This window comes from Lynx canadensis, chromosome F1 (assembly GCF_007474595.2).
Source record: "Lynx canadensis isolate LIC74 chromosome F1, mLynCan4.pri.v2, whole genome shotgun sequence".
Lineage (NCBI taxonomy): Eukaryota > Metazoa > Chordata > Mammalia > Carnivora > Felidae > Lynx > Lynx canadensis.
Genome location: NC_044319.2, coordinates 62,331,421 through 62,359,384, shown reverse-complemented (window position 1 = coordinate 62,359,384; position 27,964 = coordinate 62,331,421). Strand labels below are relative to the sequence as shown.

The window sequence follows — 27,964 nt, the reverse complement described above, 5'->3', positions numbered from 1 at the left end:
GAGGAAGAGAGAGGGAGAGTGCTCTCTTTTAAATATTTTAATAATTAAATGACCAGGGGGCGCCTGGGTAGCTCAGTCGGTTGAGCTCCTCTGACTCTTGACTTCAGCTCAGGTCATGATCTCACAGTTGGTGAGTTTGAGCCCCACATTGGGCTCTGCGCTGACAGCACGGGGCCTGCTTGGGATTCTCTCTCTCTCTCTCTCTCTCTCTCTCTCTCTCTCTCTCTCTCTCTCCTCCCCTCCCCTGCTTTTTCTCTCTCTTCCTCAAATTAAATAAATAAACTTTAGAGAAAAATAGAGAAAATATAATTAAACGGTCGTGATGAATTCAGTGATGTTTATTGTGTCCTAAGATTTATGTGAAGCCCTTTTTATAAATATGATCTCACTGAAACCTAATGATAGCTGTGTGAGGTGGGTATTTTTCCTATTTTATATAGAAGGACACACGGCGTGAATCACACAGCAGGTCGGTGGCAGAGTCAGAATTTGCATGTAGGTCTTTCTCATCAGCACACCTAACTTTGTACCACTACTCTGTTCCTCTCTGTGCATCTCAGTTACATACCATGAACTCCCCTCGCATCGTAAGCAGGCACCAATGTTTATAATGAGCTCTTTCTAAGCCTGTCTTTTCCAGTGGCCAGTAGGTCTCAAACTTGAGTATCTGTCAGAATCACCTGGAGAGATTTTTTAAAAATGCAGATTCCAGGCTCCACCACAGACTTAGTGAATAAGACATTTTTGGGGCACCTGGGTGGCTCAGTTGGTTAAGCGTCTGACTTCGGCTCAGGTCACGATCTCGCGGTCCATGAGTTCGAGCCCCGCGTCGGGCTCTGTGCCGACAGCTCGGAGCCTGGAGCCTGCTTCGGATTCTGTGTCTCCCTCTCCCTCTGCCCCTCCCCTGCTCATGCTCTCTCTCTGTCTCTCAAAAATGAATAAACTTAAAAAAATTTTTTTTAAAGAAATTTTCTGTAGTGTCCAGGGAAACCTGTATTTTTTTTTTTTAAATCACTTCCCTCAGGTGATTTTGTTGCAGGTGTATACCTTTGATGCATTTTGAGCAAAAGTGTTTTCGACTGTGGGTGCCTCATGGCTTCTAACCACCTCTGCATCTCAAGGACTTGCTTGCTAAACGTGTGTTGAATAATTCAAAGAATGAACGAAGAAACAATTGTCGACAGAAAATACGTTCTTGAGAAGAACACTCTTTTGGCCAGACCTTTGGAAAATTTAGAGATACGTGCTTAAATATCATGTAATATACTCAGTCTAGACTCTCCTCTGGGGGCTGTCCGTGGCAAGAAGCCTGCGAGAAGGTAGCAGAAAGCACAACTAAGTCTTGAAGAAAAAGAACAAAAACCTGCCGGGTCCTCCGGAATGGGACACAATCCGTCTTCTTCCGGTTGAAGAAAACCAAGATCAATCGAATTAGAAAAGCTTAAATGCCTTTGAGGGCCAGAATAAGGTTAGTTTCCCTAGCATGTTATAGACGTGAAGTTTTCTGCTTAACTTACAGTTCTGAGGTCAAATGTAGATTAATTCCTTTATTCAGCAAGAGGGTTTTTTTTGAATGCTTCCTAAGTGCCTTGAATGTCATAAGGCATAGTCTTTTTTTTTTTCTTCCTGAGTTTATTACCCAGCAGAAAATTCAGGAAACAGTAAAGCTGTGCAAATGCACGTGGGGCTAGGTGGCCAGTGTCTACAAGCGCGAGAAGTCGCGGAAGGGTTTGTACAGCCAGGGTCTGGAGCTGGGAGCTGCATGAGCCCGGACAGGATTGGATGGGCAAGAGGCAAAGAGCAGCAAAGGTGGAGACTTGGCAGTCAGTCTGCTTATGGCCGGCCGGCTCAGTTGACACAGAGGACGTGAGCCCGGCGTGGTGGAAGTTGCACGGGGAAGCACCGAGAAAGGACGTTGCATAGCTGTGCTTTCTTACGTTACGGGGAGCTTTGGATGCTGTGGAGTTCAGAATGTTCTTTTGTGTCTTGAAGCAGGTGAAGGATTGTTTTCAGAAAATGAGTGTCCCTGTAGGGGGTAAGGTAAATGGCAGGGGAGAGGGGGTTGGGTCAGGAGACTTATTAGAAGGCTGTGGTCAGTGTTCCAGATGTGGTTGGGTTTGGGCCAAAGTGGTGAAGTGAGCCAGGAGAAGCCTGAGCAGCTGTGGAAGTCCCTGGAAGGACACGAGGAGAGAGCATGGCTGGTAATGGTGCCCAAAGCCCAGTGACGCCCGGTGCTAGCGACGTGTGGCCGTGAGCACCCAAAGAGCCCATTTTCCCACAAGAAGTCTTGGTTGGAGATCAGTGTCCGACGCTTGTGGCCAGGACCCCAAATTTCCCAAATAGCTGTTTCAGCCTTTGTGGCTGGCAGAGCAAATGGTTCTCAGACTGGGACTGTTTGTCGTTTCTCTCTCCTTCTCTGGCTCTCGTTGCTTCCCCACCTGGTTCCCACACTGAGGACCTGTCGGTCTTGACACATCTGCTTGGGATGGACAAAGGAAATCTTGCTAATTAGACAAAGGTGGCATCTCCCAAAGTGTGATCCCTGGAAACCTGCGGGGTTTTGAATGGATAACAGCAGGAGCAGGGCAAGAGCCTGCGTTCCGTGGTCAAGTAAGTTTGAGACATATTCTTAGAGAGTGACCCAGGTTTCTTTGTTGCAGGAGTCGCCAAGGTCTTTAGTATGGTCATAAGCATCTCAGCTGTTCAAGAGAGGGGTAGCTTATAGCACTCCACAAACTTTCGGGACCATGGAGCTCATTTTTAAAGAAGTGTCTTAGGGGCGCCTGGGTGGCTCAGTCGGTCAAGCGTCTGACTTCGGCTCAGGTCATGATCTCGCGGTTTGTGGGTTCGAGCCCCGCGTCGGGCTCTGTGCTGACGGCTCAGAGCCTCGAGCCTGCTTCCGATTCTGTGTCCCCCCCACCGTCCCTCCCCTGCTCATGCTCTGTGTCTCTGTCTCTCAATAATGAATAAACATTAAAAAATTAAAAAAAAAATAAAGAAGTGTCTTAAGGGGAGAGGGCTTCATTTGGAGAAATTGGAGACTAGGGAGTTTGTCTTTAGAATAAGACTCCTGCACTAAAGGTTGGCAGTGAAATGGAAAGAAACAGGAGACAGGAATTTTGGTCTGATTCTCCTACTAACGGCTTATCTGGTCACTGAACTTCCCTGGGTCTGTTGCCACAGAGGTCACACTAATAGTAGACGTACTCGTAAGTTCTTTCAACCGTAGGAATCTATAATCGTGTGCACATTCAGAAAAAGAACATCAGCTGTGATTTTTCTACCCTGTAATAAGCTGGGTGGCAGAGACAGTGGTGGGGGACCTCGGGGCCGAGGGGCGGTGACAACGAGATGAGTAAGATATGGTTTGAACCCTGAGCTGATTGTGTGGTCGGGCACAGTTACAGCGCTGGACTGATGTAGCAGACAGAGATCAATGAAGTTTCTGGTTTGTTCTCAGGCTCCTGTGAACATATCATACAGTGCACCTGCAAGGTTAAGCGGCTAAGTCAGTGCTAATCCCCAGCGATCACTTAACCATCTCGTTTCAGTTTTGCTACTAAGCAGTTGTGAGGCCTTCGATAAATCAGCCCTCTGGGCTTGGGTTTTCTTCCTCTGCGAGATAAAGGAGTTGGGTGAGATTAAGGGCTGCGGGTGTTGTGTGATGAGGAACTATTTTTGAGTGAAGTTTTGAAGTCCCGGGACTTACCTGGAGATGTTCTTCCTCCAGCCACTCAAGGCAGACAGGCCCCAAGGCTTTGTCTTCATTGTCTTTCTTTTCCTTATTCCCAGATCATTTTTTAAATTTCCACATCATTTCAGCCGCCTCAGACTTCTCTTACTTCTTTTATGTATTTGATGTTTCAATAGGTATCTGTTGCACCAAACTCCCTTGAATGGCAGACCCAAGTTTCCGTCTGCTCAGCGTGTTTACCTGTTTCCAGCTTTAAAAAATATATATTTTTATTTATCTTATTTTGAGAGAGAGAGAGAGCGAAAGTGAGGGGCACAGAGAGAGAGAGAGAGAGAGAGAGAGAGAATCCCCTGGGTAGCTCAGTACAAGTTTTTTGCCCCAGTGAATAAACCCCAAGTATAATACTTGGTAAGCCCCAGTAATACAGTGAAAATTTGGATCTTTTCTCAAATGTTGAATACTTCAGTTACCTGCCTTCTTAGGGAACTAGAAGGCAGAAGAGAGCTGGACTAATATAGGTGATGTCTGTTTTTGCCGCGTGGCCACTTTATTCCCATTTAGTTCCGTGTCCTTTGCTGGAGACAGTGGCAACTTAGAGTAGCGGTTCAGCAACCCACCTGGACGCTGTGACACCACACAGAGTTACACATTGTTTTACCATCTAATGGAGGAAAGAGACCGGCAGAAAAGACGGAAATGACGTAATGACACATGCTAGAATGCAAGCACCCCAACATGTGGAACAGAAAACCCTAGGTGAGAGGTAGAGTGTGCTCATACTTAATTTAAAAAAACATTAGCAAAAACTGTACATCCATATATTTACATTTATGTGTCGATAGTTCTAGAAGACTGCTCAGGTAACTGATAACTAGCAGCGTTGAAGAATGGGGGCGATAGTCTGAGGGGGAAGTGAGACCTACTTTGATTGTAAGCTATCTGGACAGCCCTGGTAGCTCTGGAGACACTCCCAGGGGATCTGTGAGAGCAAAACTATTTCCACAATAATCCTAGGATGTTTGGCTTTGTTTCGCTCTCCTCCCACGATTATATGGTGGAATTTTCGAGAGGATGCATGATATGTGATACTGCAACAAATTGAATTCAGAAGTGGATATGAGAATCTGTCTTCAATTAAGCCAGATATTGAAGAGATTTTATTTATTTTGAGAGTGGGGAGAGGGCAGAGAGAGGGGGAGAGAGAGACAGAGACAGAGACAGAGACAGAGAGGGAGAGAGAGAGAATCCCAGGCAGGTTCCACGCCCAGCGTGGAGCCCGACACAGGACTCAATCTCATAACCCTGTGATCATGACCTGAGCCGAAATCAAGAGTTGGACGCTCAACTGACTGAGCCCTCCAGGTGCCCCTCAATGAGAGTTTTTTTTTAATGTAAACTAATGCCACTGTTCTCACTAAGAATTTTTTTTGAAAATAGCTATTGTTATTTAAAAAATTATGTTAACACATAATCATAATAATTTAACAATAATTTTTAAGAACTTAAACATTAATAATAAAATTGAGTAATTATTATCTTAAATAAATAGTAAATGTAACATTCTGTTCAAGTTTCTAGATTGATAGATATCAATAGGTGTAGCCCTCCTAAGCAGACTCTCTTTGAGATCCCTTCAGTGCCTGGGGTACTTGGGAGGTGTCAAACTGGAAAGAAAGTGCGAGTGATGCAAAAGTTTGTAACGCTGGGGCTCCTGGGTGGCTCAGTCGGTTGAGTGTCCACCTTCGGCTCGGGTCATGATTTCACGGTTCGTGAGTTCGAGCCCCAGGTTGGGCTCTGTGCTGACAGCTCAGAGCCTGGAACCTGCTTCGGATTCTGTGTCTCCCTCTCTCTCTGCTCTTCCCCTGCTCACACGCTGTCTCTCTCTCTCTCTCTCAAAAATAAAGATTAAAAATAAATAAATAAATAAATAAATAAAAAGTTTGTAATGCAACATTGCTCTCCCCCCCCCCCATTAAAGGGATATCTACAAGTGGTCTGGGGTTCAGTGCTCTAGAAAGTTCCAAGTCCTGTGGCTTGAAGCAAAGACGTTGTGACAACTGAAGACACACAGAAGCCAGCTGTCGTCGAGGACCCCATTCCTCAGAGAATGTTCTGCACCCATGGATGTAAGTAAGGCCAGTCGCTGAAGCTGTCACCCCATGAGGCCGGGGGCGAGGGTAGGAGGGGAAACCACCTGCTGCCAGTGTGGCCTCCCTGGAGCCCCTCACTTACCTGGCTGGTGTCACAGGGAATGTGGAGCACGCGGGTTCTGTGCCGAGAGCTGGTGTCAGTGGAGACCGTGTGTTGGATTGTATAGGAAAGCTGATGTTGAATGTCATCTCACTCCTCAGACTTCACTGATCCAGATGTGGCTCGTGCCAGGCTCGCGGCTGATCCTGGGGTGTCTTCCCCAACTCTGAGTGGCCCAGGGTATCTTGGTCTTCCCTGTCCTGACAGGACCCACTAGAATCTCGGGGTCTCTCCCAACACTCCGATTACATTCATTTATTTATTTTTTTGTAAGTTGCCTTCTTCCAGCAATAATTTGAGGTGGCTTAGAGAAAAATAATAATTCAGAGAGCTACTAAAATTGGGGTCATTGAGTCAGAGTCCTATAATAAGCTTTGGAGGAGCTAAATGTATGAGAAAAGCTGGCCTGGAGTACTTACTATAGATAAATGCAACCCTTAGCCCTGGGACGCAAGGCAGAAGGAGATGTGTGGGACATCTCAGAGCATCCACGAGCAAACTAGGAAGCATTCACCCACCTCAAGGTGTCTGCTCTGGGTGAATCTTGGTCTCCATGGGACTTCTCAGTTCATCCTTTAGCGGACTCAGATCCCATCAATGAATCTAAAATTCTAGTAATTCCATGAGTCTGAGACCTTTTCCGCCTGGAGCTCACCAAAGGCACAAGCCATGTTTCCTTCACGCTGGCATCTCTGGCCTCCAGCATGGGGTCTGGCTCACAGAAGATGCTTGGGGAGAACCTACTGACTTCCATCCATATGGCTTCTGTAGAACTCGCTGAATGAATGGATGGCTGAGTAAATAATATGGACCCGTGAGTCCTCGGGAGTGAAGGATGAGGGCAGGAGGAACAAGTGGTGTTTTCTCACATTTTCCAGGAGATTTCTTCTCACTGTCAGGATGCTCATTGGATTATACACTCCTTGCCATTTATTATGTAAGGACTAAACCTCTTCCCCATTTCTCCTTCACCTCCTTGTGGTGAGAAAATATCTTGGGTCCGTTTCTTCCCACAGATCGCCTTGAAACTAATGTATTTCCTTCCTTCCTTCCTTCCTTCCTTCCTTCCTTCCTTCCTTCCTTCCTTCCTCCCTCCCTCCCTCCCTCCCTCCCTCCCTCCCTTTCTCCCTCCCTCCCTCCCTTCCAATAGACTTCAAGTAGACTCTTGATACTGGAAGAGCTAAAAGGTCTTCACTGGAGCCTTCATGATGTGCAGTTGAGAATGAATAATTCATAGCTACATTTAACCACTAACCAGAAGTTATTGCAGATTTTCTCTATTACATGAGATTCCTCAAACATGATTCATCTGTGGATCATTCCGCTTTACCTTTCAGAAGCTATCACTGTGGACTTTTCTTCCCCTGCCACCCGATCTTAAGTGACTGTTTCCAGAAATTACTATTTCAGTATCCACGGCGTGTGCAACCTACAGCCTTGTCTTGTGAAGCCCCGTCCGGCTGCCTCCCCCCACCTCCACTATCATGTTACACTGAGAACTATTTCAAGTCCTGCTCCCCCAAGACAGAATCCTTCTGGTCTTTTCCGGTGACCAACGTCGGCTTCCTCCTTTTCTGAGAATGACGACATTAAGTATTTCATTCTGTCCAGAGACTTCAGTCTCAGTTTCCTGTGTCTCCTATTAATAGGAGGACCAAGTAATGTAACATCTAAATGGAACACTTGTGAGAGAAAGGCAGTGTTATTAATAGATGCTCTGGAACATGGGGCTGATCCCAACGTACAGTCAAGATCTGGCATCAGTCGCAAATACTGAGGTTAACAATAGCCTTTGGAGATCAACTCCTCCAGTTCTGTTTGGTTGTTTGTTTTGGGCCCCAGGGGGCCCTGGGGTCCACCTAGCCCAGCCCAGTGTTATACAAGCCCATGGAGACCCTGTCCCCTCGTGGATGTTAGAGCTCCCAGGGGACACCATCAAACTCACCACAGAACTGGTCGCCCGTGTTTGTGAGCCAGCATAGCACAGCCTGTCTTCTCTGCCTTTTCCTCCCTCTTCGTCCCCTCCTCTGCCCTTCCCCTCTGCTCCTTCCCCTTTGGGTCTTCATTCCTTCACTCTGCCCCCCCCACCTCCTCCCCCCTCCGTGCCTCCCTCCTCTCACTTTTCTCTTTTTGTCTCCTTCTCTCCATTTGTCACTCACACTGTCTTCCTTTCCCTCTCTCTCCCAAAATGGCTCTTCCAGCTTTGTTGGAGAGCAGCTCAAAAGAGTAGTACTGCCAACGTTAGCTTCTCCTTTAAAGGAAAAGTTTGTATTTCCAACCGGAGCTTGATTCTCCCTCGTGACTTAGAAGCTGTCTTTCTCCCATTACAAGTGGCCGAGGGCTGGTCTGTTTCTCATGAGTGTCTTGGGTGGGAGGTTCTGGTTTCAGGTGTCCCGGAGGACATGTTTTCCAGGGCATGGCGACCGCACAGCCTGGGGGGTTGCACGTGGGGGTGGCGTGGGGACGGGTGGCATTCGGAGCGGTGACCGGGACAAACCTGGGAGGCATCTGCTTGTTACAGAGCACATTACGGTTGAGATAAATGAGGCGCCGTGACCACACTGCTACATAAACCTAGGCGTCTGAGATTTTGGAGTTTGGCTGTGCCAGGATCATTACAGGAAGGACAAGATCAGGATCAGTGTCTAACTAATCAGAGAGCCACAGCTATTGTGGGTGTGCCACGAGGCGAGGAGAGAAGAGACTGGTTAGAAACTGAGGGACATGCCTGCCCAGGGGAAGGGAGGCCAGGTGCGCAGCTGGCTTAGACGTTTCTAGATGAAATGGGCTCAACAATGTTCTGAAAAGCATGAACTGCGAATGGACGGTGGTGATGTACAAGGAACCGTGGGGCTGGAGAGCAGCGTGGGACCCAAAGACTTTGGGTAACGGCTTTACTTACAAAAATAGTAGCTGTTACGGGGCACCTGTGATGTGTGAGGGACTCCGCAAGTGATTTGAAAGCATACAGATAGGAGTGGGGGATCATTCCAGCCCAAGTGCTCATGGCCAACAAGAAAGGGAAGGAACAAAAAAAAGAACCGTGCTCAAGGAGGTGCCCAGAGGGTGGTGAGTGGTGATGGTAGGGGATGGCACTTGTGGCTGGGGGGGTCCCCGACTGTGGAAGGGGTGGGGCTGGGGCCAAGCATGGGGGTGCCAGGCAGCGGTGCAGTATGCAGAGGGCGAGGTATGGGTTGGTCACTAGCGGTGGGGCTGACCTCAGCAGTGAGGACGAGGAGTGAGCAGTGGACGAAGATGGCACTGGACGTGGGAATGGAGGGGAGGGGGCAGATGGCAATCTGTGGGGAGCAGAGGGTTAGGACCGAGGGGTGGTGGAAGAGAGAGCTGGAAAGGAGGGTGGCTGCCAGACTGGGGAGAGCTCTGACTGCTGGCTGGTCTGTGACATCTGGACGCCATCTTAGGGATTCAGCATCTGCGTGGGACGTGCCCTAGGAGTGACTTTGCTTTTGAGGATGCCAGTTTCAGATGCCCCTCTTGCTGAGTGGGGGTGCAGTTCTGAGCCAGATTTAGGGGGGAAATATTCAGACGCCTAAGAATATATATGCGTGAAACACGTGGAGGCAGCACGTTCTAAGGTGTCAGTCTCTTGGCTTTGCTTTGATCTTCACGGCTTATAAGAGATTTGAGGGTCAGCCACAGACTGCATCGCCCTCAGGGTACATCTAGGGCTGCTAGCAAGAATCTTATTTCCATTGTTTCCATTTTCATTGCCTTATAATTTCTCATATTATATTAATTATTTTAGCCTGAGATTGTGGGCTGCAGGAATGATGTTAAGTGTTCCTGGCTGGCAACATTTCCTGAATTTCTTTCTGAGCTTGAACCTATTCAAAATTCTTGCTTCCTGGGGCATGGAGCTTCGGGTTCCTCCCCTTGTGATGGATGAGAGGGGTTGGGGTATCCCTCCTAGACGTTCATAGCCTTTGTCAGGATTTTTCACTGCTGTCTTATTGTCTTAGACATTCATGTGACCTCTTACACTGATTAATTTCTTTATGTGTATGAGCTCCTCCTCCCCCACCCCTCCGCCACCAAAAAAAAAGACTGCGAGAACCTCTTAGCCAAGGTCTGAGTCTTTTTGTCAGGTGGTTTTGCTTTTGTGTAACATCTAGCGTAGTATTCCACATGCATTATCTGTTGGGCGTTGAGAAACAGGGTTGGTGGTGGTGGGCAGCTGAAACCCATCTGCTCCCATGTTTCACCCTGGAACTGGGTTTTATAGAGGATGGTCCAGAGCAGATCTTTGCTAATCGAAGCCTCATTCACTGATAGCATCGGTTTCAGCTAGGAGCTTGTTGAAGACAGAGTTGCATGCCTTAGACATCAGAGTCTGTAATTTTTTTTGTTTTTAGTTTTTTTTGGGGGGATATACATATAGAGCATGTAAGTGGGGGAGAGGGGCAGAGGGAGGGAGGGAGGGAGGGAGAGAGAGAGAGAGAGAGAGAGAGAATCTTAAGCAGGCTCCATGCTCAGTGCAGAGCCCAATGAGGGGCTCAGTCCCATGATCCTGGGATTGTGACCTGAGCCGAAATCAAGAGTCGGATGCTCAGCTGACTGAGCCCCCTGGACACCCCGTAATTTGATTGGTGTTTGAGACACACAGGTCCCCAGATGTAATGTGTACAAAGCACCTGAGGATTGTGTTAACATGCAGCTTCTGATATTATTTTAGGTTCCTTAGGTAATAGTAGACAAGTAGACCTCAAAGTTTTCTCATACCAAAGCAGCAACTTCCTTCCTAAGGGTGTCAGTGAACATCATTTGCTCCTCAAACTGATACTCCTGCACAGAACACAGGGTTTTTGTCAGGGTTTGGCACACGATGGCCTGTGGTCAAAATCCAGCCTGCTGCCTGTTTTTGTAAATAAAGTTTTATTAGCACACAGCTCTGCTCATTTATTTGCCTAGTGCCGATGGCTTCTTTTGTGCTACATAGGACAAGGTGAATAGTTATGACAGAGACCTTATGGCCCACAAAGCCTAAAATACTTACTATCTGGGCCTTCACAGAAAATTTTAAAAAAGTTTGCCAGTAGTGGCTGATGAGATGAACCCAAAATATTTCCTTGAAGTAAAGGGAATAGTTGTAGTCTTTTGCCCCAGTGGCAAAATTTGCAAGCCCGTCTTAATCTATCATGGAGGAGCTAAATCATGAAACAATTCCCTAGTGGGCAATGAAGTGTCTTGAGCCCCAAATCGATCCAGATATCAGTACCAAGGAGTCTGTGACTTTCCAAGGCCCATTTTATAACAACCTCCTCTAAAGAAATGATTGTAATTTTATTGAGCTGACTCCTTCTTCCACAAACCGATTCCATGAACTGTTCAAAGTGAGTTTTGACTTTCCCCAAGAACTGGGAGGATCCAAGAGGAAATCCTGAGGAGAAATGTCCGGGACCAAGGAATCAAACAGCCTGGAAAGGGTTGGGTAGAATCTCCTGAAACAGTAGCCTCAGCCCAGCCCACCTCTGGGCTGTTCCCTGGGCAGCCAGACTCAGACAGTGTGGGCTTGGAGTCCTTCTTTCCATTCCCTGGGAGAATCCCACCACCTGTCTCTTATTTGGGGTTTGTGAATTGTGAAATGATGGCACACTCCAGCTCCAGGCTTGCTGCGTGTATGCCAAGCATACAGAGACGGAAGGCAGAGTCTGGGGCCAAGGAGCAGGAAGTACAGAAAGGGGGGCTGCTGGCCCGAGGCATCTGCTCTGCAAACACAGTGGAGCAGGGGGGTTGTGGGCGGAGAGAAGGCAGCCCCATGTAATCGCTCGAGGATGTGGGCGCGCAGCTCTGATCCCCTGGCTTTCCTTCCAGAACCAAATTTCAGAGGAGATGGGTGTAGGAGAATTAGGATCCCTTTTCCTTGTCCAGGGGTTTTCCGGGGCCAGCGTGATTTAGCGTGGGATTCTATGGGCTTCTTTGCTGTAGCCCTTGGAGCTCTAGGCTTCCTTTGTTTCTTCTCCCATTGTCTGCATAGCCCGGGACACTAGCAGGGTTTTTTTGAGGAGGTGTAGACAAGAGTGAGGAGTCCCCTCTCAATTCCAGACTTTATTTTACCTCCAAACTATTCTGAGAGGTTGTAGGAGTGAATTGGTGCCTCCTGTATTGTTATTTCTTCTTTCATCCAGTGGGTGGATATCCATTGAAAGCCTACCATGTAACAGGATGGTGGGAAAAGCATGAACTGGAGAGTCAGACAAACCTGGGTGCAAATTCTGGTTTCTCCACTGTAAGCCCCCCACTCCCCACTCCCGTTCCAGTTGGCAGGTTTCCTCCTTCCTCACCCCACTTTCCCCACATCTCCCTGAATCTTCAGTCGGGCTGGAAGATCCCTTCTCTTTGTGTTTGTCGTAGCCCCATAGTCTGGCCGCGTACAGTACGATCGGGAAATCATCTGTTCAGGTGTCAGCCTCTCTCCCCACATTTTAAAGTCATCCATGGCAGGGATCTCTGTTAATAGTTTTTACCCTTAGCTCCCGATACACCTGGATATTATGGTGATTCTGCTATCTGGATCACTTGGGATTTGGTAGATGACAAGTACTGGAGAATCATGAAAATACCTGTAGACGTCCTAGTCCACTTTTCCTGAAGTGAATGGTTGAGGGGGTTGGGGGGAGGTTGGATCTGGAGACCCAGGCTCGTGAGGCACAGCTTGGGTGGATGAGTTGACAATGGACAAGCAGCTCTGTGTCTCCCCCAGAACATTATACGCTCACAGCAGTGGGGGCATGTCTTATTTGTTTCTGTGTCCCTTTATGTTCTTAAGTACAACCAAGAAAGTGAGTAATTAGACAGTTGGATTTTGATGGACAGTACAAGACCAAAATCTTCCACCCGTCAAATCTCCCCATGTTCGTGACGTGCATCTATCTTGTCTTGAGAGCCTGGAGAGTGGAACCATTATGTAAAAAACATAGATTTGGGGAGAAGAGAGTAAATTCAGTTTGAAACATGTCGAGTGTGAGATCTGCCTGTCACACACACAGGGCTGGAGAGCTGGAAGGAGGTGGGGGCTGGAGCCTTGTGACTTTTCACATGTCTGGGTTAGTTCCCCAAACTAGACCCAGAGCTCATGGTATAGCCTCTGTGGCACTTAATGTGTACCCATTAAAAAGGACCTGGTACATATTTACTGGTCCACTCTAAGATATGGGGCTTCCCATGTAATAGAGATCTGCTGCAGATGCTTGAGCAGAGCTATAAGACGATATAAATTTTGCCCCAGGAAGACTCGATTTTGCTGCAGTGTACAAGAAAGATTGTAAGGGAAGGAGGCAGAGGTGGGGAAGCTTGTTAGGAGGCCAGCAAAAGGGCAGGTGGGCAGTGAAGGAGTCTGAGCAGAGCTGTACCAGGAGGAAAAGAGAAGAGGGGGGTTCTGACTATGCAAGAGACTGGTGACTTGGCTGGCTCCATAGCATCAGCCCTAGCAAATCTCCTTGCTCTGGGAGGAGCAAGGACCAGCCATGTGTGGCTTTGGAATGAGAGCCAGCGACTGCATCCAGAGGGAATGGATGAGAGAAACACACAGGCCATGAAGATCAGGAAAGCACCATCAATCTTTTCGTTGCAACCTACTCTCCAGAGCCCTGGGAGAGGGTGCAGAAGCCTGTGTGTGCGGACTCGGGCCCTTTACTAGGAAATACAAGATGGAATCCCCCTTAATAAGCACAGAAGAGACAACATCCTGGAATCGGAGAGGCTGGGAGAGGATGGGGTGGGGTGGGTAGTGAGGAAAGGGAGGGGCAGAGCACTGGTCAGAAGACAGGGGAAAGCAAAAGTGGTCCAGGGTGAGTAGACCTTGAATTTCATAGAAGCTGTATTTCTCTCCCCACCCCCCACCCCCAGTCTAATTTTATGGAGAATTTTTTTCTCAAATATGAAATCAAAAAAATTTTTTCCAGTTTATTTATTTTGAGAGAGAGAGAGAGAGACAGCACAAGTGGGGTAGGGGCAGAGAGAGGGAGAGAGAATTCCAAGCAGCACAGAGCCCAGCATGGGGCTTCAAGTCACAAGCTGTGAGATCATGACCTGAGCCGAGATCAAGAGTTGGATGCTTAAAGGGCACCTGGGTGGCTCAGTCAGTTAAGCATCCGATTCTTGGTTTTACCTCAGGTCATGATCTCATGGTTCATGGGTTCGAGCCCTGCATTGGGCGCTGTGCTGACAGCTCGGAGCCTGCTTGGGATTCTGTCTCCCTCTCTCTCTGCCCTTCTCTGCTCACTCTCTCTCTCTCTCTCAAAAATAAATAAATAAACATGAAAAAAGTAACACAAAAAAGAGATGGATGCTTGACTGACTGAGCCACCCAGGCACCCTAAGATATGAAATATTTTCGAAATTAAAGAAAAGTCATTAAAACAAAGAAACTACTTTCATTCAATAAAAACTCTGGTTTTTAGAGTTACATGTTATTTATACATATTGTAATGCCCCCAGCATCGTAAATCAATTCGATGAGGTGTGTGAATGACCTTAAAAACCGTCTATACTATTTGATGTAGGAATTTCCCATTTATGAATGTATTCTAAGGAAATACTCTGAAGGGGACAAAAGTTACACACAACAAGGTAGGTAGCATTAGGTAGGAAAAAGAAATGATCTAAAGGCCCAGCACTGAGGGTTGGTTAAATATACAGGTTATAAGCCTTTAAAATGATGGTTTTGAGAATTAAAAAGAAAATTTTAATGTTTATTTTTGAGAGAGAGAGAGAGCACATGAGCAGAAGAGGGGCAGAGAGAGAGGGAGACACAGAATCTGAAGCAGGCTCCAGGCTTGGAGCTGTTAGCACAGAGCCTGATGTGGGGATCGAACTCACGAGCGGTGAGATCATGACCTGAGCCGAAGTCGGACGTTTGACTGAGTCACCCAGATGCCCCTCGTTTTGAGAACTTTAGATAATTTCAGAATTTATGGTTTTATATTAAGTGAAATTAGAAGTTTCAAAGTTACATAAAGGCATTAAATAATGATGTAAAATCCACAGAACAAAAACTCTGAGGAAAATGTGTCAAAATATTAACTGAGTTTGATTTTTTATTAGCTGAGGAGCTCATAGCAGCCATTTTGGTTCTTCATAAGATTGAAAGTTCATAAATAAGCATGCATGGCTTCTCTATTAGAAAAGAAAGAAAAGAAGCTATGTAAGTTTTTTTGAAGGGGAATGATATTATGAAGGAGTAATTGTAGTTTTCAGAGAGAAAATATGAAAAATCAAGGTGGGCTCTTTCCTTCCCTGGGACTCTGAAGGTCTTTCCTCGCTCCCAATCGGATGTCCTCATGTGTGCCTGGGGACAGAAAACAGAAAGTTTGCTACCTGAGCTCTGCTCTGACACACGTAGTAGGTCTCTGTCGTCTACATGGAAAAAAGATCCAAACCCCTTGGTCTCCTATTCGACATCTTCCAGAAGCAAATCCCAACTCGCCTTTTCCAGTTTGTGTGTATTTTCTATGTGTATTTTCTCCTCAGATCAAATCCCCTGTCAGACTTGCTATTTCTTGTATGTGTCCCCACCTTCCCATTTCTGAACCTCTGCTTGTTCAGGGAACAGCATGTTCACAGAGCGAGTACAAAACACGGCCAAGCAGGCCAGGGGATTGGTCGTGCTGTGTGGTCCTGGCCAGCCCATCTCACCACTCTGATTCTCACATGGCGCACCTGTGACATGAGGGAGGTAGTGGATGGTTGCCAAGCTTCCTTGCAGCTTCAAAGCCGGGTGAGCCGTGTTACCTCAGTGTCCCAGGAGGGGACAGCTGTCTGTTCCTTGCCCCACGTTGTAACTGCTGCCCTTAAGTGTCCCTCCCCTCTCCACCTGTCAAATCCTGCACTTCCTAGCTCTTGTCCCTTTTCCTTCGTGACGTGTCCCTTGGGGTTCCGATGAACAACATGTGTATTGGCCCTTTGGCCCCTCATACGTACTATGTCTTCTCAAAACCATGGCTCGGGTCAAGGATATAACAGATACTCCCATCTGCATAAAAATTCAACTCCACAGGGTAAAAAACAAATTAAGTGAGCTTCTGGGATGAAATGCATACTTCTCTAGATCCTTTGTTTATGGTCCAAATAGAGCCAAGCTTGTGATCCCCACATACTTTGGGGGAGAGGGGCATATAGATCATTTACAATATTCCCTAAAATCCTAAGAAAAATCACACGTGGGCCCCACAGCAAGTCTGTTTATTTTGAGTCAGAGGAATTTTTTTTTCTTTTTTAGCCAGCACATAAATGTGAACTTCACAGCCCGCCCTTCTGCCAACCACTGGTTTGACCTTCAGCTCATGGGTAGCTCCTACCATGACCAGAGCCCTTCTCTCCCTTCAGATTTCTACAAACACCTACCTCCCCTCCTCTCTCTCTACTACCCATACATCCACATGGGACAAAACGAAGAGGTTGGTTGAGCTGAGATGTACCAGAACGTTGAGGGCATCGTTGCCATGTTCCAGCCCAAAGGCCACTCAAGAAGAAGGGGATCAGAGTCATCTTCTGACTCAACCTCACAAGAACAGCCAGGGCAGCTGGGCAGTCCCCGGCTGTTTATTCTGTCTCTGCCCACGGAGCATTCTGTTTCCTTCTGTTTCATATTAACAGCACAAGAGACTGTGAGCTGCTTAAGGGCAGAAAACGTGCCTTGTTCATCTTTGTAGCTCTTTCTAGAACCAAGTATGGTGCTAAACCAAGGGGAGGCCTTCGTATTAGTGGACTGGATGAATGAACACACAAAGGACAGACATACTCTGATGGCCCTGGGGGCGGTGTGAACTGTGGAGAGCTCAGGGTGATAGCCAGGGTGGACCACGGGCCCTTGCTCTGACTTACTCATTATGTAACCTTGAGCACGCCTCTTCATCACTGTGGGATGAGTTCCCACAGCTGAGTTTCCCAGCTGTTGAAAAAGTGTGCATGCGTGTGTGTGTGTGTGTGTGTGTGTGTGTGTGTGTGTGTGAAGTGGCTGGTGATTGAAAATGTGTACCTTCGGGAACGTGTATGTAAAATCATCTGGCATAGGGTTGCAGTTGAAGAGTAGGCATTTATGTAACACTTTTTTCCCCTTAAACATTTGTAAAATTGAAGGAACCTGAAAATCATCAAATAAACATAACTCAATAATCTCAGCATTTAAGAATGATATAAAATGAGAAGTAAAGTTTCCCTTTCCAGCCGTTTCTCTTAATTCCCCAGAGATAACTGCCTTCCTTAACATTCAAGGTTTTATGCTTATTCTTCCTGATATTTTTCCAAAGTTGCACAGGCTTACCTATATGCACACATACCCACATTTCCAAATGGAGCTAGTCACATCTATTTGTCTATCAATTATCTATCTATCTCCCCACCTACCTATCGTCTATCATCTCTAAGTCAGTTACTTAAAACAATTTTTAATATATATTAAAATTTTGTTAATGTTTATTTATTTTTGAGAGGGAGAGAAACAGAGCGCAAGTAGGGGAGGAACAGAGAGAGAGGGAGACACAGAATCCGAAGCAGGCTCCAGGCTCTGAGCTGTCAGCACAGAGGCCAACGCGGGGCTCGAACCCATGAACCGTGAGATCATGACCGGGGCCGAAGTCAGACACTCAACCGACTGAGCCGCCCAGACGACCCTCTAGCTACCACCGCTTTTGCAATGTTCTCAAGATGATATCCCAGTGCTGAGGCTGGCTTAGGTGCTACATGTGGCCCGAGAGTTACAAAGGACACCCCAACAATGACACTGACCCCCCGCCCTACCCCAGGGCAGTGTCTAAAAGGGGCCTGTGGGCACCTCGTTAAGATTGGCATTAATGGACATCTTCCTCAATTATCTGCAGGAAATATCAGCTTTTATTAAAATATTTTTAAAAAGGTATAAAAACAGCTGCATTGATAGGCAGTTACTGGAGACCAAAAATTATTTCATAGAATTGGAGAGAGGCTGGCCGGAAGGAGAACAATTCAACCTGGAAAAATGCAAACTGATGCAAAGAACTTGAAAAGTCTGTAGGGAACAGGGCAGGGCCTGGGCTGAGACAGTGAGGCCCTTCCCTCTGGTGACAAATGTAAAGGACAACTGTAGAGAAGACCCTGTGACCGGGGCGCCTGGGTGGCTTAGTTGGTTGAGCATCCGACTTCGGCTCGGGTCATGATCTCACGGGTTGTGAGTTTGAGCCCCGCATCAGCTCTGTGCTGACAGCTCGGAGCCTGGAGCCTGCTTCGGATTCTGTGTCTCCCTCTCTCTCTGTCCCTCTCCTGCTGGCACTCTGTGTGTATCTCTCTCAAAAATAAATAAACATTAAAAAAAGAAGTTTTAAAAATTAAAAAAAAAAGGAAGATCCGGTGACCAAGATGAGTACAATTTTAATACAGTATTAAAATAGTCAATTTGGCAAACTAACCCATGGGCTGGTGGCCTGTTTGTGAACAAAGTTGAGTTGGAAAGCCCCTGGGAGTGGGCGCTGAGCAGCAGGGGGCCTCCACACTAATTCTCTGACACACGGAAACCCTGGGTAAGCATGTGGACATTAGACACATCAGACCTTAGTCTCCGATTTATGGGACGAATACTGCTGAGGAAAAAGAATGAATGAATTTGACTATTTTTGTTAGTTGCCTAGAGCTGCCTTAACAAATTGCCATAAACTGGGTGGCTTAAGACAATAGAAATCTATTGTCTCACCGTCCTGGAGGCTAGGAGTCCAAAATCAAGGTGTCCGCAGGGTCGGGGTCCCTCTGGAGGCTCTACGGAAGCGTCCTTCCTTGCCTCTTCTACTTCCAGGGCTCCCGCAGTCACTCCAACCCCTGCCTCTGTGGTCACATAGCCTTCTTCCCTGTGTGTGTCTCTATATCTCTGTGTACCTAAAACTGGGGGTTCATACTGCTACAGGGGGAGCACCCGGCGCAGCAGGCATTCTGGCACTCGTACGTCACAAGGCGCCCACAGCAGCCCCTCTACCTGTCTTTGCTCTACTCTCTCGCATCTCTGCCATCTAGAACAGGGCATGGCATCCGGCTGACACTCAACGAATATTTACTGACTGGATGCATCTTTTCAAGGGCTACCCCGGATGGCATCATTCAGTGTTCAACCAGAGAAGCAGAACCGGTAGGAGATATACTACCGGGAGGTTATTGCAAGGACTTGGCGTAGGTGACCGTGGGGGCTGCCTCGGCCCGTGCCCAACCCGCAGGGCAGGCCACCAGGGAGGGCAGGCTGGGGATCTTTGTGCTGGGCTGAAGCTGCTGTCCCCAGTGGAACTTCTTCTGCAGGGAAGGCTCAGCTCTGCTTTTGTGGCCTTTCAACGGATCAAATCGGTTCCATCCAGATTATCTAGGATGATCTCTTATATAACGTCATCAGATGATGCACTTTAGCCACATCTACAAAAACACGTTCACGCTAACCCCTAGATTAGTGTTTGAATAGCTGGGGACTAGAGCCTAGTAGTTGACAGACCCAAGACTATGGCCCCCATGATTAAAGAAACCGTTGCCCTCTAGTTTTCTCTCGGGCATCGACCACGTAGCTAATATCAGCCTGAATACTTCCGACGATATTGACTGAATTCGGCTCTGCTGCTGCCTCTGACCATGAGCTGCCTGTGTCGGGTCGGATACCCAAAGGCTCACACGATCTGGAAGGATAAGTGGCTCCTCTCTGATTTGCCAGAAGCGAGCGGTTATGTTAGCTGAGGAGCCGGAACATTAATTTCGGAGATTTGACTCTGGTGCAAGTTCTGTGGGGCCAGAGGGTAGGAGGATGCTTTTTGCGTTGGCCCCAGTAAACATTCTCTGCTTGTTATGGTGGTTGAAATTCTGGACTGGATCTTTTATTCGTGGGCCAGGAGGTTCACAGTAAATTAGGGGTGTGGTCTGGCCTCTGCACGCTGTCAGCACACACACATGCTCTGTGACATGGGGGCCGCCCCGAGAGACCACAGGCGGCGGTCTGGGGGGGGGTGGTAGAAACAGCACTGGACTGGGAATGAGCCCCTGCTGCTAACTTCTCACCAGTGAGGTCCATGGTCAACATGTCCTGATACGGACAGTGCCAGGCTAAGCAGTAGGCTTTTAGGATTGGGGGGTGAGCAAGACGGTCCCTACCCCTCGTCCCCTCCCGAGCTTCCTGTTGAGCAATTCCAATGAGTAGTAACGATCACGTCTTTATTTGTGGCTTTCATTGAAGAGTAGTCGGCACACAACATTCCATCAGGTTCTGGTGCACAGCACAGTGACTGGAGACCTCTACACGCTCGGCCGTGCCCACCGCGAGTGCGGCCGCCCGCTGTCACCATGCAGCGCTATGGCAAGGCCCTTGTGGTCCCGGTGCTGCACCTCTCCTCTCCGCAGCTTACGCATTCTGTAGATGGAAGAATGGTCATAGCGTTACTATTTCCTGAAGGTTATCGTTTCCCAAGGGTGTGGGTTATGCATGCGGACATCGGGGGTTAGTGTGGCTTAGGGGTGGGGAGCCTCTGGAAGGAGATGATTGATTATTAATGCCTTTCCTGCCTGGAGTCACGCCCTTCTTCTGACCCTCTTTTCCTGTCCTGTGAGTCCCCTCCCTCGGCTGTGTTGGGCGGCCTGGGTCTCTGCCGGCCTGGGCCTCCCCTCCTCAGAGACCTCTGTCCAGCGAGTCTCTCCAGCCTGACCTTTGCCCAAGCTGTTGTCTTGAATCTCCAGCTGCCTGGTGGAAAACCCCTGGTGGAAACCTCTAGTAGACATTTCAAAGGCACAGCATCTGTGCAAGAACTTAACGTTTCCATTATATTCTTCCTTCCCTTTCCTGTCTCTGATAAGTTGGTCATGATTCTTTTTTCTTTATTATTATTTTTTTCCATTTGGGTCAAAAACTTCGTCATCTTTGACCTACCCTCCCTATCACGCCTGCCGGTCATTAGCCCCACCCTTTCTGTTCCCTCAAGTCGCTTCTCTCTTTATTTGTCACCCCGTCTGGGCCACTTTTCCCCGACAACCTCCATATGGCAGGTTTCCCTCCGTGTTAGTCCGTCCTTTCCAGAGCTACCAGAGCTCATGTTCCTGACAGACCTGGCGGGGTCACTCTTACTGGGAAGCCTTCAGTGGATCACTGCGGGGCGGCCAGACCCTGGGCTTCTAAGCCCGACCCTGCCACTTAAACCAGCCGGGTGAGCTTGGGCAAGCGATTGCCCACCCTGTGCTGCGCTGTGTCCCCTGCAAAAGAGTCATGCCCATCTCATACAGTTGTGATCTGCTTAAACGGGTCAGTCTGCACGGGCAGTGCTGGTAAAAGTGCCTGATGTCCTGGGAGCATTCCATCCAGGTAGATCCTCTGGCCCCACGTTCCTCCACGTTTTCTCTCTCATGCCTGGACTTCAGCGTTTTTCTAACTCTCATTGTGTGTCATGTGCCAGAATCGTTGTTTGCAACCTAGTCCACACACTAGTGGCTGGACCTACATGGATATATGATGTATTTGTCTTTCTTCACATCCCGCTGAAGACTATATATATACACCCCTGTGCACATGCAGTAGACTATATACACACACACATATACATATAGATTCACATATACTCTCTTCTTTGTTTTTTAATTAATGGACTCACTGTTCTGATGGTGCTTCTAAATGAAAAAGACTTACTTGGGCAAATCCCTACCCATCGTGTGACAGTATAAGAGTCATTTTTCAAAACTATCCAGAGGCTGGCTTTTCATCACACTAATGATGAGATTCGCCTATTTGCCAGTGTTCCCATCTTTCTGATAAGAGTGGACGGTGCTGACTGGTCTCAGGAAAAGTTTCTCAGGAGCAAGTTCTCAGGGACTCTCTGTCCCTACGAAACAGACCCGCTCAGAGACACGGAAAACTTCTGAGATGAGCTCATGGAGGTACTTTCCTGTGATGAAAATAGCAATGCGAGCTAGTGCCGGGGACTTCAGGTTCCCAGAGTATAATTAGGAGTTTTCCCGACTCATTGCACACTGTAATTCATCATTATGTGCGTCCTTTAATTATGGGCTCTAATTGTCCATTTTAGTTCTGTAATTAGATATAAAGACGTTAATTTTGTAGATATTATAATCAACTCAAATGTCCTTCCAGATTCTTTCCCCTACCCTGCCTTTTAAAGAACATTAATACATCATTAAAAGGCTCGTGCGTGGAAGGAGCCTCGCAGAGGGCACCTTTTGGGAGCCAGTGGTCCCTGGTTCAGGAGGGATATGGAGGCATTATCCTGCCTGTGCCCCCATAGACCCCCACGGGGCCCGATTCCACATAGCAGCTTCGTGTTGGAGGCATCATGCCGGGTCCAGAACAGTGAAGAACCCTTTTGACTGATATAGAGACCATTTTTCTTGACTAGAAAATTTAAAGGTGACACCAATGCTTACTGAATCATGGGAGAGGAAAGAACTCATGTTAGGGCAGCTCTGGCTTTCTGTTTCTCTCGTGACTTATTCAAGATGAAAATATGAGGCATTTTAGTTTCATGAAATTTGTATTTTTATTTATGTATGGGCAGCAGATTATCTATTTATCATATTTATCTGTGTATTTATGTGTCTATCATCTATCACCTATTATCTATCAGTCTATCTATCTATCACCTATCATCTATCTATCTATCTATCTATCTCTATCATTATCAGAGAGAGAGAGAGAGAGAGGGAGAGAAGTTGCTTTACTTTTAAAAGGATACCACCACAAACCTTAATTAAACTAGAATTCATTTTGTAAGTATTGTCACAAGTCGGGTCTCCATTTTTCCTCCATCTATAGCACTCTTAAAAAAAAAAAAAGACTAACTCCCGAGTTTTAACCAGTGGCTTATGCTATGCCCATTTTATTCTATTTATTCTACGTACTTACCTACTTGCCCCCATTGATAAATCTAGGCAAAAAGAGGCAATGTGGTAGAGTAGAAAGAGCCTCACTCGGGGTTCTGGCCCCTTTCTCGTCTCCATTACTCAAATACACTGAGTGATTGTGCCAGTCTCCGACTTCATGTGCTGTCTATATGCTTCTGTCCCTCAACTTCCTGTCTCCAGCCCCAGCCTTTCCTCTTAGTTCCGGACACAGATAACAATCAGAGCTCTTGATATTTCCTCTCGGATGACTCATAGGCACTTGAAGCTTCGTGTGTCCCAAACCGAATTGGCTTTTCCTCTAAACTCTTTGCTCTTTTCTTCCCAAACTCAATCAGTGGTGACACATGCACTTAGCCAGTCAGGCCAGAACTCTCAGGCATCCTTGATCGTTCCTTTTTCCACCCATGAGCCGCTAGCAAGCCGTGTTTTGCGCTCCAGAGCAAAGCAGGTCTGCCGGGCTCCCGCCGTTGCCCTGGTTCTGGCTGCCATCACGGCCTGCCTCGTGACCATGACCATGGTAGCTGTTTGTTTCCACCTCCAGTGCTTGTCTGTCCCCACCTTTCCTCCCAGTGCCAGCAAACACAGTGGCCTAAAAAATATACATATTAGTTGATGTCACTCCCTTGTTTAAGCTTTCTCATTGATTTCCTTTGCATAAAACTCAAACCTCTTCACCAGCTGCCGTAACACAATGCCATAGACTGCATGGCTTACCCAACTGAAACTTACTTCCTCATAGCTCTGGAGGCTAGCAGGTCCAAGATTAAGATTGGGAAAGGTTCAGCTTCTGGTGAGAGCCACCTTCCTGGCTGTAGACCGCTGGCCACCTTCTTGCCGGGTCCCCACAGGGCACAGAGCGAGAGCCTGTGACCTCTCTGGTTTCTCTTCTTCCAAGAATGTTAATCCTATGGGATCTTATAGGATCCACCCCCACCCTTATGACCTTATTTAACCTTAATTACCTCCCTATAGGCCCTGTCTCCCTATACAGTCACAGCAGAGGTTACGGCTCCAAGGTAGGCATTTGGCAGGGAGAGGGGACAATTCAGATCACAGCACGTCACTGTGAGGCGTGGCTGTAAAGCTCTCTGTGGCACGGGGCTCTCCACCCACTCTGCTCGTCTCCAACCCAGCCACTCGGGGTTCTTTTTGTTCTGAACAGGCCAAAACCCTTTTCTGCTGAGGCCTTTCTTGCAGGCTATTTTATTTGCATGGAGTACCCAGCTTCACCAGACCTTTCTCCTGGTGGCTCCTTCTCATTCTTCAGGTCTCGGAGTCATCTCAGGGAGGGTGTCCCCACCTGCAGAGACCCTTCGCATTCTCAGTCACTGTGGGCTGGTCGTTTCTGTCACAGGATTCAACATACCCCAATAACGTAGACCCTTAAGTCGCTGATAGGGTATCCAGCACGTAACACAGAACCGGGAACACGTTAGATACTCAGTGACAGACGCCGAAGAATGAACGAACCAGCAACAGGGACTGTGCCCTGCTAGGAGTTAATAACTCAGAGCAGGATTAACCCTCTTTCACAGGTGATCAGTGAACAGGGCAAAGTGTGACATTTATCTTTTGATGCGAGTGGACCACCCCTTCGCTGTATGTACTGTCTCACCAACAAATCTCCCCTTTTTCCTCCAATATTTTTTCATCACGGTAAAATACATGTAACATAAGAATACCGTGTTAACCATTTTTAAGAACACAGTTTCGTTACATTAAATACACAGCGGACCCTTGAATAGCACAGGGTTGTGAGACATTGACCCCCTGAACGGTCAAAGATCTGTGCATAACTTTTGATGCCCCCCCCGTCTTAACTACTAATAGCCCACTGTCGACTGGAAGCCTTAGTGAGGACATGAAGAGTTGATTCGCAGATTTTGTTTGTTACATGTATTGCATACTGTATGGCTACAACCAAATAAGCGAGAGAAAGGGAAATGTCATTAAGAAAATCATAAGGAAGAGAAAATGCATTGGCAGTATTGTACTGTGTTCATGGGGGAAAAGTCCATACAGAAGTGGACCCATGCAGTTCAAACTCATGCTCAAGGGGCAACTGTATTCGTGACATGCCACCATTACCGCCCTCGCTCCTCACGGCGCTTTTGTCTTGTAAGACCGAAACTCTCCACCCGTTAGGCAGGAGCCCCCCTTTTCCTCTCCTGCCCAGCCCCTGGCTACTGTCGTTCTACTTTCTGTCTCTGTCAAAAATGCTTTCTACTAAGACTCATCTACTTGGTCTCCAGGCTTATGACGTTAGGCTTCTTCCCTTTTGCTGTGAACACACAGTTCAGTCAGGAGTCTGAATGTGAGTGGTGCAGAACACCATACAAAACTTATCTGTCATCTGCTAATGGCATTGTAATTATTGTTCTTTTGGGTTTTTTTTTTTAAGTTTATTTATTTATTTTTGAGAGAGAGAGAGAGAGAGAGCGTGAGCGTGAGCGTGAGCTGGGGAGGAGCAGAGAGAAACTGAGAGAGAGGATCCCAAACAGTGCAGAGCCTGACACGGGGCCTGATTCCACGAACCGTGAGATCATGACCTGGGCCAAAACCAAGAGTCGGATGCTTAACCGACTGAGCCACCCAGGCATCCTTGTAATTATTGTTAATAAAGTGAGTATCAATGTCAGAGACCCATGTAGAGTTGTCCTTTCTAGAAGCACTTTAATGGGGAGGGATAAATGGTACAAACCATTTTCACAATTGGGAACTGAGCAGAAACACTGCTTCACTCTGCAAACCCTTCCCGAGAGCTCCTCGTGGTCCAGGGACCGTGCTGGACGCCGCACATGAAGAAGTGTGTAGTACAGAGATCAGGGGCTAGCGGACGGGGGCAGGTAGACAACGACTGGAAGAAAGGGACGCCTTTGCTGTGCCGCTCTTGCCACAGGTTGGATGGGATCGCAGAGGCGTGCGGTCAGTTCTGTGGGGCGATGATGGTGGGAAGGGAAGGCTGGTGGTCATGCCACGTTGGTGGGGTGTTTACCCGGCAGAACGAACCCGTGAGCAAAGGCCTGGAGGCTAGAGAAAGGCTGGGGCTTTCAGGGAGCCACGCTTTGGCCTGCTGAAGCAGGAGGTACAAGGAGAATATGACTGGCCCAAAGACTTTCACATCGTAGGCACTCAGTTAATGTTTAGTAAATAAATGAGTGGGTCACAATGGCCTGGGGGGTGGGCTTGAGACTTCGAGAGAGGGGCAAGATCATGGAGGGCCTTGTGTGCCTTGCTGGGGACCGCGATGGCATGGAGAGGTAGCCCCGGGGGATTTCTCTAAGCAGTGCAGAGGGAGAGACAGGCAGGTGAAACGCCACCACCTGGGCGCTGATTGGAACGTGTAAGCACAATTAAGTTGAATGCATGTGTTGGAGAAAGTTGTGTGTGTGTGTGTGCGTGTGTGTGTGTGTGTGCGCGCGCACTTGAGTTGGAATACATATGTGTATGTTTGGGGGAGTGTATGTGTATGTGTATGTTTGGGGGAGTAAGTTGGAATGTGTGTGTGTGTGCAAGTGATTTGGAGTGTGTGCGCGTGCGCTGGAATGCCCTATATGTTAGTGCAGTGGAGCGTGTGTGTGTGCATGTGCACAAACATGCGTAAATGCGAGTGAGCGGTGAGGAATGCTTTCTACTAAGACTCGTTTATTTGGCCTGAAGGCTCATGAAGTTATCCTTGTGCCTTACTTCCGATCACATGCTCCAAGTCACATGCAGAAATGGGCAGAACAGCTCAGACCAGTGATTCCGTCCTGACTCACGCTAAGCCGCTTCCAGCCAAGTTAATTAACTGCTCCCTCCTCATGCTCACACAGCCCTTTGCTCTATAACACTTGTCACACCACTGTTCTTAAGGGTTTATGTAATACTTTCCCCTTGCTAGCCTGTGCAATCCCTAAGGACGGAAAAGTGTGTCATTTCTCTTTCTGTCCCCAAAGCCTTTTCGGGCACGTAGTAGGTTCTCAGCTAATGTTTGTTAACAAACTAAAGGAAAAGCAGCTGTTTTGTAACTTATTTAGCCAAAATTGGCTGGTTACTTAGAAAATCTCATTATTGCCTCCTGGACTTAGGAAACAACAGTAATAATGGTTACCAATTTTTAAGAACCTACTACGTGCTAATTACAGTGCCAGGTACATTATGTGCAGTGTTTTTTTAAAAAAAATACTTATTTATTTTGAGAGGGGGTGGGGTGGGGGAGGGGAAGGAGCAGAGAGGGAGAGAGAGAGAGAGAGAGGGTAGGCGGGGGAGAGAGAATCAAGCAGGTTCCACTCAGTGCAGAGCCTGATGCGGAGCTCGATCCCACCACCGTGAGATCATGACCTGAGCCGAAATCAAGAGTCGGATGCTTAACCGACTGAGCCCTCCAGACCTCTCTCATGTACGGCGTTTTTTAAAGTCCCCTGAGGTTCAAAAATCCTAGGAGGTGAATATTATCAAGTGCCTTCTACAGATGACACAGGTAGGCTCTCTAAGGTGAAGTAACTTGCCAGATCACAGTTGGAAAATAGGTACAGCCGAACCAAAGCCTGTGGCCTTAATTCCTGTGCTCTCCATCCTGCTGTTCCCCTGTGGTGCCCTATCCCCAGCTCTCTCTTCACCGCACAATGGGAAAAGTTGCTCCTTTTCCTGTAAGGAATAAAAAGGTTTAATTTGGTCAAAGGGCAACAGTGTTTCCTCTGTGCTCAAAAGGAGGTTTGGCCAATCACAGAAAGGGAACCCAAAACAATATTATCCCAGAGACATGGCCAGTCTGGGTTAGCGCCAGCTCTGGATGTTGTGGGCTGGTTCCCAGGAGTGCAGGAAGAATGATAATCGTTCAGTTGAGATCCAAGCTCATGGCGGCGGGATGAGGCTAGAGATTCCCTTTCCCTCAAATGTTTGCCTTTTTCTTTTCTTCCCCAAGGATCTGGACAGGATGTTTTCTACCCCCTGGGGAGCCACTTCCCAATTCTACTGTTACTGGGTTGAAGACTTCAAACTTATTGTGGGCTTCCTGTTTCCAACTCTGTGTTGGTTGCTTTGGTGGATTTAGACAAAAGGGTGAGGCGTTTCTATCTCCAGATTGCCTCGCATGTATGGTTGGTATTCTATTAAAATTCTATTTGTCGATGGGTTCTCATTGGCTAGTTACTCTTTGCAAGTCTCCATTCATGGATAAATCGC

General features: G+C 47.6%; 1 protein-coding gene across 2 annotated transcripts in view; it reads left to right on the top strand.

The window, feature by feature from the left end:
* Window positions 1–27,964, top strand: part of DDR2 (discoidin domain receptor tyrosine kinase 2) — a 156,347-nt gene that overhangs the window by 19,380 nt on the left and 109,003 nt on the right. For both annotated transcript variants that reach the window (XM_030302278.2, XM_030302277.1), the window contains exon 2: window positions 5,673–5,820. In XM_030302278.2, coding sequence (XP_030158138.1) covers window positions 5,815–5,820 — 6 coding nt within the window. In that variant the 5' untranslated portion in view covers window positions 5,673–5,814. The remainder of the gene's footprint in view (window positions 1–5,672; window positions 5,821–27,964) is intronic.